The sequence below is a fragment of the Sorex araneus genome, chromosome 1 (genome assembly GCF_027595985.1).
Source record: "Sorex araneus isolate mSorAra2 chromosome 1, mSorAra2.pri, whole genome shotgun sequence".
Taxonomy (NCBI): Eukaryota; Metazoa; Chordata; class Mammalia; order Eulipotyphla; family Soricidae; genus Sorex; species Sorex araneus.
In genome coordinates this window covers 439,303,835-439,312,917 of record NC_073302.1, presented here as the reverse complement: position 1 = coordinate 439,312,917, position 9,083 = coordinate 439,303,835, and the positions used below count along the sequence as shown (strand labels likewise).

The 9,083-nt window shown below is 44.7% G+C and overlaps 1 protein-coding gene across 3 annotated transcripts; it reads left to right on the top strand.

The window, feature by feature from the left end:
* The first annotated feature begins 959 nt into the window (after positions 1-959).
* Positions 960-8,809, top strand: CLEC5A (C-type lectin domain containing 5A). 3 transcript variants are annotated; one of them, XM_004608215.2, is made up of 6 exons: positions 960-1,103; positions 1,890-1,949; positions 4,386-4,445; positions 4,769-4,905; positions 8,165-8,271; positions 8,657-8,809. In XM_004608215.2, exons 1-6 carry the CDS (start codon positions 1,025-1,027, stop codon positions 8,769-8,771), a joined length of 558 nt encoding a protein of 185 aa, XP_004608272.1. In that variant the 5' UTR covers positions 960-1,024; the 3' UTR covers positions 8,772-8,809. The 3 variants fall into 3 exon arrangements, with proteins under 3 accessions (XP_004608272.1, XP_054979665.1, XP_012788159.1); XM_055123690.1 differs by lacking the exon at positions 1,890-1,949; XM_012932705.2 differs by lacking the exon at positions 4,386-4,445.
* Positions 8,810-9,083: the final 274 nt, after the last annotated feature.

Sequence of the window (9,083 nt, the reverse complement as noted above, 5' to 3'; positions counted from 1 at the left end):
CCACTAGTGGGGAGAGAACAGGACGCTGGAGATAAGAGGTCAGTGAAGGGAAGGATGCTTGCTGTGAAGCACAAAGGCCCCCCAAACAACATGGCACAATATTATTTTTTCTTTTGGACAGGGAGGAAATGATACTTTATTTGGTGGCAGAGGATGGAGAGGGTGGTGACTCAGGAGAAAGGAGATACCGCACCCTGTCCACAGGCCGTGCCTGTCCCCAGTGAGGGGCTGAGGCTATGCAGACAGGGCCATGCCACAGGCAGGCATAGGATACTGCTGTCCCCACCCTCCGGGGACCAGGCCCTAGCCACATTGCTCTGGCTCTACCCCCTTTGGGGTGATCCCCACCCTAGTCAGTCTCCTCGCCCATTTCCTCCTGCCCCTCCTGGAGAAGGAGCCAGAGATTTCAAGTCCCACCAATCACTTTCCTGCCCTGCCGCAGGTGTTAATTGTAAGCGCTCTGATGGGGGGTCTGGAGGCTTTGTGCCCAGTATCCTGACAAGTCCCTTTGCAGGCCCCCATCTGTCATCTGCACAATGTCCCTTCCCTGAGGATGTGCAGGGGCTGTCAGCAGCCTGCGGTTCCTCAAGAATAATCTGTGTCTTTATTTGGTCTCAGAATGAGAAAAACGGTTCCAGGATGCTGTGGACAGCCTGTACAGGGCATCACATAAATCCTGCCCAGCTCTTGCCTCCCTACACCCCTGCAAGGGCAGAGACCAGCCCCAGACCCCTGGGGGAGACACCCACTGGCCTCACCGGGCAGCACATGGCCCAGCCAGGCTTGTGACCTAACACCACATTCTTATCCAGCAGAGCTGCCCTGTCTCTTTGGTCATAGGTTCCTCCTAATATCTACTCAAGATGTACCACTCCAAGACACACCACTCAAGACATACCTACTCCAAGTAACCCCCAGAGCTCTGGAGAAAGATACTGGCCCATGTCCTGCCAGAAGGAAGTGGAGTTCTGGATTCTGACCACGGTGCTGCTCTCTAATCCCCACAGCCTTCATCTCCTCCATCATGAACTGGCACTTGATAATCTCGGGGCTTATTGTAGTGGCTCTTAAAGTTGTCGGGATGACCTTCTTCTTGCTTTACTGTGAGTATTTGTACAACCTCTTCTCCCAACCCCATTTTCATCGAGACTGTAAGGGTTAAGAGCCCATGTCTTTCCAGGGTCAAGCTCTGACAACTTGACCATATGCTTCTCACTCCCTGATACACAGTGACCCGGGTTCCTTAGTCTACCTTGCAGATGAAAAACTGACCAGAATCTAATGGGGAGAGCCCTACCCAGGGTTTGACCACATGAGTGTTAGTTCAGTAATCTGAACTGAAGCCCTCAGCAATGTCTGTTATTATTGTTAGCATTTAAAAATACAGCTCAGACCCCCCAGTGAGGGTCTGGTCTGAGCTACGTTTTAAGATGATGACACTTTTATGAGGGAGAAATTTATGTGTATACAGAAACCTAGCCAGAGAGAGAGAGAGAGAGAGAGAGAGAGAGAGAGAGAGAGAGAGATTGCCTCACAAAAGAATTATGGAAGTTGCAGCAAAATGGAATCCATGAGTGGAATCTTCCCCACACCCAGAAGCCAGAATGGAAAGTTAGGGAGGAAGGAAATGTATTGAGAAGGCAGCCTGTGGGCGACAGGAGTCTTCCTTTCTGCCCAGTCTGAAAGCGCAATTCCTGACAAGTAGGAGAATGGGAAGAAGATGCAAGGAGGGAATTCACTCCTCACAGAAAACCCACACACGGTTCTGCTGAGCTGGGCTGGATATTCCACAGGAAGGCACCCAGGGCCTCCAAGGTTCTGTGTGATGATGATTAAACTCATCCTGCTGCTAAAGTAGGGAGTGAGACAACGGTTGATTTTCTTTACAGTTCCACAGATTTTTGGTGAAGGTGACGTCCACTTCACCCCCACCGGAAGCTATGGAACAGGTAACATGCATGACAAATGTTTCCTCTCCATCCTGCCAGTTTTGATGTGCCGAACCCTGACAGGCCTTTCTCAAGGGTGCCTTTTCCAAAAAATTCTTTGGCGTGAAACATCTCTGTAGACCTGCTAATTGTTCAGGGTGGATGGATGAACAGGTTATAGGATCTTAATGTGCAACTGCTGACTCTAGTTTCCAATACTCCAGTCTTGAAAGTTGTAAAGAGAGTGAATCTTCAATGTTATGATCATACACACTGAAAATGGTAGTTCCATGAAGTGAAGGAAGTATTAACTAACTCTGTTTTGGTAATCATTGTACAGTATATGAAATCATCACATTGTATGCCTTAAACTTACCCAGTGGAAAACGGAGAAATGAGTACATCTTGGATGGAAGGGAGATCTTCTGATCAATTCGCTTCCTTTTATAGATGGAAAAGTCTGGGTGAAATTTGTATCTTCCATTTTCTTCCAGGGAATGTAGATCATTTATTGCCATTTGATGTGAAAGTACTTTATAAACTAACATGTTATACATCTGAAGGAATTTTTAGAAAGAAATCTGCGTCCTTCCCATAAAAGAATAAAAGATTGCTTTCTTTATGTGCCAAGCACTGTCTGATAGGCCATAAAGGAATAGTACAAGAAATAGGATTCAATTATCCCTGATAAAGTACCAGACTGAAGCAAGAAGCTAGGAGGGTTGAGAGATGAGTAGACTTGGTCCTCCCTATCAGACTCATCACCTCCTGAAGCCTTCTCTGGGGCTTCCCTATCACTTCCTCATAGGACACCTGCTACTATATACATTTTCAGGAGAAAGAGAATGTCTTGTTCATCATTATATCCTTCAGGGGTGCCCAGTATGGTGAGCAACATGGAGAAGATGCCTGTGGTATATCATGGAGTTCCATCACAACAAAAGCATTTCATTATCTGTAGTCTTTAAGACTGAAAGCCACCGTGTAGAGTTTGTTAACATGTTTTAGTAGTTGACTGGGTGTCTGTGTGTGCTAGAGTAGTCCTCAACCCTGGTGAGCAAATAATTGGGCCTGCAGAGCAACTCTGAAGCTACTTCAGCTTCCTTCTCTGTAAGTTGGCACTCTCACAAGAAATGTGGCATCTTGGAGGTCTTTCAGTTCCCCGGTTTCTTTTTTAGAAAATGGATGCTCGTCTTCACCCAGAATCACTGTCATCCCTTTGTTCATCGATTTGTTTGAGTGGGCACCAGTAATGTCTCTCACTGTGGGACTTATTGTTACTGTTTTTGGCATATTCAATACACCCGGGTAGCTTGCCAGGCTCTGCCGGGCAGGCTCGATACTCTCGGTAGCTTGCCAGGCTCTCCAAGAGGGGCGGAGGAATCGAACACGGGTCACCCACGTGAAAGGCGAACGCCCTACCGCTGTGCTATTGCTCCCCAGAATACTCCCCCAGAAAGTTCTGCAGTGGCTCCCAACTGCACTTGCTTCAGTTAGATTTAATCACATGTTGATAAGAACCCAAAGATTGCCTGTCCAGATTCCAACTTGGCATACAGAGTGTGAGCAATAGAAATAGAGCAGGGGAAGTTGTGTGGATGGGAGGGGACCAAGTCCAAGCTGATCTTTGGAGATCACTCTACCAAAGGAATTAGTAATAAAGGATCCTGAGATTTGCATTCATCCATTGCTCTTATTTTTCCCCTTTCTGCACCTGGGCACTTCATATCAATTGCGACACCAACGAAAAACACAAAACAAGAAACAGCATTGGGGTGTGGAGCATTCAAATGATAGCACTGCACTGCACTGTCGTCCCATTGTTCATCGATTTGCTCGAGTGGGCACCAGTAATGTCTCCTTTGTGAGACTTGTTGTTACTGTTTTTGGCATATCGAATAGGCCATGGGTAGCTTGCCAGGCTCTGCCTTGCGGGCGGGATACTCTTGGTAGCTTGCTGGGCTCTCCAAGAGGGACAGAGGAATCGAACCCGGGTCAGCCTGCTGTGCAAGGCAAACGCCCTACCTGCTGTGCTATGGCTCCAGTCCACATTCAAATGTACTAAGACAAATAATGATACTAATTAGGTAGAAGGCTCAGAGAAGGAAAGTAGCTGGGAAATTCTGACACAACACAGCTAAGAACCCTTACCATATTATTTCCTTTTTTTTATTTTTTTAATTTTTTTGCTTCTTGGGTCACACCCAGCGAAGCTCAGGGGTTACTCCTGGCTTTGCACTCAGGAATTACTCCTGGCAGTGCTTGGGGGACCATATGGGGTGCCGGGGATCGAACCTGGGTCGGCCGCGTGCAAGGCAAACGCCCTACCCGCTGTGCTATCGCTCCGGCCCCACCATATTATTTCTAAGGGAACTGCCCCGGGCTCCAAAGGGCTGCTCTAGTGCTGGAGTCCTACCTGCTTCATGAAGCTACCTCCATGATTTCTTTTCATTTCAGTCACAGAGATTTTTGGGACCAGCAACACCAGCGTCATGCCTACAGAGAGCTCCGGAACAGGTAAATCACATGGTTATAGCCTCCTCCCCACTGCCCACAAATCTGATATATTGACTTCGCTAAAATTTGTCTTTCTCATTGCCTCTTCCCCTCTGAAATATTTTTTGTTGAAAGAGGCCTGAAAATGTCTTAATTCCTTCCCTTCGTGGTTTATACAGAAAAACTGAGATGAGTTTGGGTGAAACTTCTTCCCAGAAAAAGTGATTTGTATCAACACCACTGTTTACCGAGAAATCCACATCTCACTAATTTATCACTCAATTCCAAGATCCACACCCCCAAACCACTAATGTCTATCTCTATTTTCTCTTGGATATCTTTAGCCTGTCCCAGAGGTTGGGATTTTTATGAAGGATCATGTTTCTTCCTGTCTTCCTTTGAGTTACCTTGGAATAAAAGCAGAGAGTTTTGCGAAGCACAAGAGTCAACTCTGGCCATTGTCAACACACCAAACAAACTGGTGAGAGTGTGGGATGGGACAGGAACACAGTGGACCCCACGCCAGCTTCCTTGCGGGGACCACAGGGCAACTGTACTGGTGGAGCATGTGGAACTCCACAGGGGAGGTAGGGTGTAAAATGCAGAGGAATTGTCTGAGTGCTCAAGCCCCTTGTTCTGAAACTAGGATTGGGTGGCCCTTTACGGAAACTTAGGGTTATGCCTTCGATCCATTTGAATGAGAGAAACCACACTCTATGTTCTCAGTCATGGATTGGTTGGTCTATGGTTGGCCAGGATATTGAAGACAGGAGTGGAAAAATTAAAAATTAAAAAAAAAAACACAGAATGGGTCAAATGAGTCAATGTTTATAAAAGATGTCTTGAAAACCTTTAGAAGGTCTGGAGAGATAGTACTGCAGTTAAGGTGCTTGCACTGTATGCAGTGAACCCAGTTCAATCCCTAGCACCACATTTTTCCCCCAAGCATCTTTAGGAGTGATTCCTAAGCACAGAGCCAAGAGTAAGCCCTCATGAATATGGCCAACAAACAAAAAAATCAGCAAACAAACAAAACTATAGAATGCTTCATTATGGGTTATCAGTAGTCATCTCAGTCTGACTACTAATAATGAAGATGCAAATGAACAAATTATGCCAGAGAGATAGTACTGCAGGTAGGGCATTTGCCTTGCTCATAGCCAACCCAGGGTTAATCTCTGATGTTCTATATGGTACCTTTAACACACCAGAAGTGATCTCTGAGTTTACAGCTGGCAGTGCAGAACAAAAAAAAAAAACACATTAACAAATTAGTAATATTTTTAAAAAGAAACAATTATTCATAGAAGTGAGACTGTAGAATGCAATGATTATAATGAAATTAGCTAATAATTATAATAAAATTTTTACTTCATTTTATCCTTGTGATAATTGAGCAGGCATTTTAATATCCTATCTAAGAAGATACTAGAGCCCAGAAAAACAATTTGACCAAAGTCAGACTGCTACTACCTGGAAGAACCTTGAATTGAACTTAAATGTCTCTAACTCTAAACTCAGGCATCGGGATGCTAAACTCAGGCATCGGGATGCTAAAGACATTCAGACTAAGGATCCAGGTAGGAAGTGGAAAATGCTTACGTAGGAACCAGAAACAAGGCAGGAGAGAAAAGGCAAAAGAAGAGATGAAAGAAAAGTGGAATGTGAGGTTTACAACCTTGAAGGACTCTGTCACTGTCACTGTCATCCCGTTGCTCATTGATTTGCTCAAGCGGGCACCAATAACATCTCCATTGTGAGACTTGTTGCTACTGTTTTTGGCATATTGAATATGCCACGGGTAGCTTGCCAGGCTCTGCTGTGCAGGCAAAATACTCTCGGTAGCTTGCCAGGCTCTCTGAGAGGGCGGAGGAATTGAACCCAGGTCAGCCGCATGCAAGGCAAATGCCCAACCCACTGTGCTATCGCTCCAGCCCCTTAAGGACTCTACCCCTAAGTTTTCTGATAACTCAAGGCCATTCTAGGCATTTTCCACCTAATATTTAAATGCTAATCACACACCTCCATAAAAAAAATAAGCTCACCACTTCAATGGCTTGCTTCTGGCACTGGAATCTATATTTCCAGCTTAGCTTTCTCCTCTAGATTTATCAAATCCCTCTCTAGTGTTACAGAAGCACCAAAACTTCCCATGTTCAAAACTAAGTCCTTGATTTTTCCTCACTACTGTTGTATCACTACCTCCTCTTGTATTCCAAGTCCCAAGGAATAGCTGTGTCACTCAAGAGGGAACAGAAGTGGGTTTGGGAAATTCAATTATTTATCCAAATTTCTTGCTAGCCAAGCTCTTTCCTTTCTACTCCCACTGATAATCTCTCATCTGGATTTCTTCAGAATTATTCTGACTCTCTTTGCCAGAGGTTTTACCCTTTCTTATCCATGCCCAAAGGGACATATCATTGGTAGACCTCTGAACTGTGCTGTTTCTATATAAAAGTTAGGGAATGCCCAGATTATCTCAGTGACACACGAGGTGTATGTAGTAAAGCCTCTATCTTCTCTCTGGGTTTATCTCCAGTCCACTTGCCCTCTCCCTCTACATCAAGACTGAACAACTGCAGCTCTTCCACTGTCCGGGACAGCTCTGTGATCTACCTGGATCCTGTACTCCTTAGAAGTCCAATTCTGACTCATCCCTCTCCTACTTTAATCTAATGAACAACCATCTCCCAAAATTCATCACATGTTACCACCTTACCTACCATCTCTCTAGAAAACACTCTGTGCATGAGAATCAGTCACTTCCTACTTGTGCAGCCGAAGAAAGTTAATTGATTACATTTGGTGATTAATCTCTAAACAAAATAAAATCCAATGTTTCAAGGAAGGGGAACATTGGGAAAGAAGGGATAAAAGCAATGCCAAAGGGCTGGAAAGAGCATTCAAGTGAGCATGGAAAACCCCTGGTACATGAGTCCAAAAGAAAGTGCAGGAACCCCCAAATTTTACAGTGCTCAGTGATGTTTTTCATGTAGAAACTCGGATATATTTTATTAGTGTCTGTCTTACAACTACTTAGCACTAATATTTCTTATGGAATTATCTGACATCGCAACATGCATTTTGTTTGTTTATGTAGGGCCACATTACCTAACAGTGCTCAGGAGTCACTCCTGGCTCTGTCCTTAGAGATCACTCCTGGTGGTACTCAGGGGACCATATGTGCTGTTGGGGATAAAACCAGGGTAGGCCACATGCACAGCAAAAGACCTAGCCATTGTCTCCGGTAATACACCTTTAAATTTCTGTTTTAATTTACCAAGGATTTGAGTAATTTCCTTGACTTTTCTGGAAATAAAACAACCCTAGAAGTAAAAAATTATTCTAAATCATCCTTTTTTGAAATGTTTAGTACCCCTTCTCTTCATTTTCAGTGTGGTCTCTTCATTTATAAAGCGACACAAAATCACCTTGGATTGGGTTAGAAATGAAAATTTTTGGACACGTATACCAGATACACCAAACCAGAATCCAAGAAATTGCTAGTACATTTGGTGTACATTTTTCACAAAACCTTTAGGTGACCCGGGTGCTTTGTGTACATTGAGAATGATTTCTCTTGGGTTGATGGTGAGAGTCAGAGCAGCCATCCTCAGACTCTTCCCAGTCTTCTTCCCAGAGTCATAGACAGCCATGGGGCCAATGAGGATGGTCACTAGCAAAGGTCAGACAGCAGCACAAAAACTCTTCATGTAACTGATTTGCTTTTTAATTTCTAGACATTTCTCCAGAACATTGCTGGTGATGAGCGCTATTTTATTGGTTTATTCTACCAGCATGCAGAGAATCAGTGGCGTTGGATCAACAATTCCATATTCAAGGGCGAGTATGTTAATATCCCGCATTTGTGAGGGAATCTTGATTTGCCTCCAAAGACCAGACCTGAGGTCCAGAGGGGGGCGGGGGGGTTTCTGAAATAGCATAAAGACTGGGATTTGGCTCTGTCTTCTATTCCTCTCCTTTCTTCCAATCCACCTGATCCCAGAGAAATATTTTTGTCAATATTTTGTCCTGGAAAATATCAAATATATCTAAATGGAGAGAAGATCTTGATTAGGAAGCAGGAGGGGAGGGGAGGAGAGTTGGATTGGGAGGGAGAGGAGGGCGGAAGGAGAGCTGTGTTGTGGAACAGAGGAGGACAGTTGGGAGCAAGTCAAAGGCAAGAGAGACACCATGGGCCTTACCCACACATACTCTCTCTTCTCATTTAGAGTCTCCAATATGAACCCAAATTTCAACTGTGTGATCATAGGTTTAACAAGTACATATGACGCCGCCTCCTGTGACACCAAACGCCGATGGATCTGTGAGAAGAGGGCCAAATGAGTGTGGTTCTTTGGCCTCTGAGGAGGAGGAGAAGAAAGGAGAGAGAGAGAGAGAGAGAGAGAGAGAGAGAGAGAGAGAGATTTCTAATTGGGACAATGCAGGAGCCTTGGATTATAGTCAACCTCCCACAGGTTGCTAGTTAGGCTCTTTAATGAATCCTCAGTTCACACACAGGCCCCTTTCCAAATAAATTTATAAACATTAGAGGGAAACCAATTTCCCATTCTGCACCAGCAATTTCCTCAAGACTCCATCTCCCGGTAGGAGGCACCTCTGACTGGATTAGAGTTAATAATGCCTTTCTCATCTCCA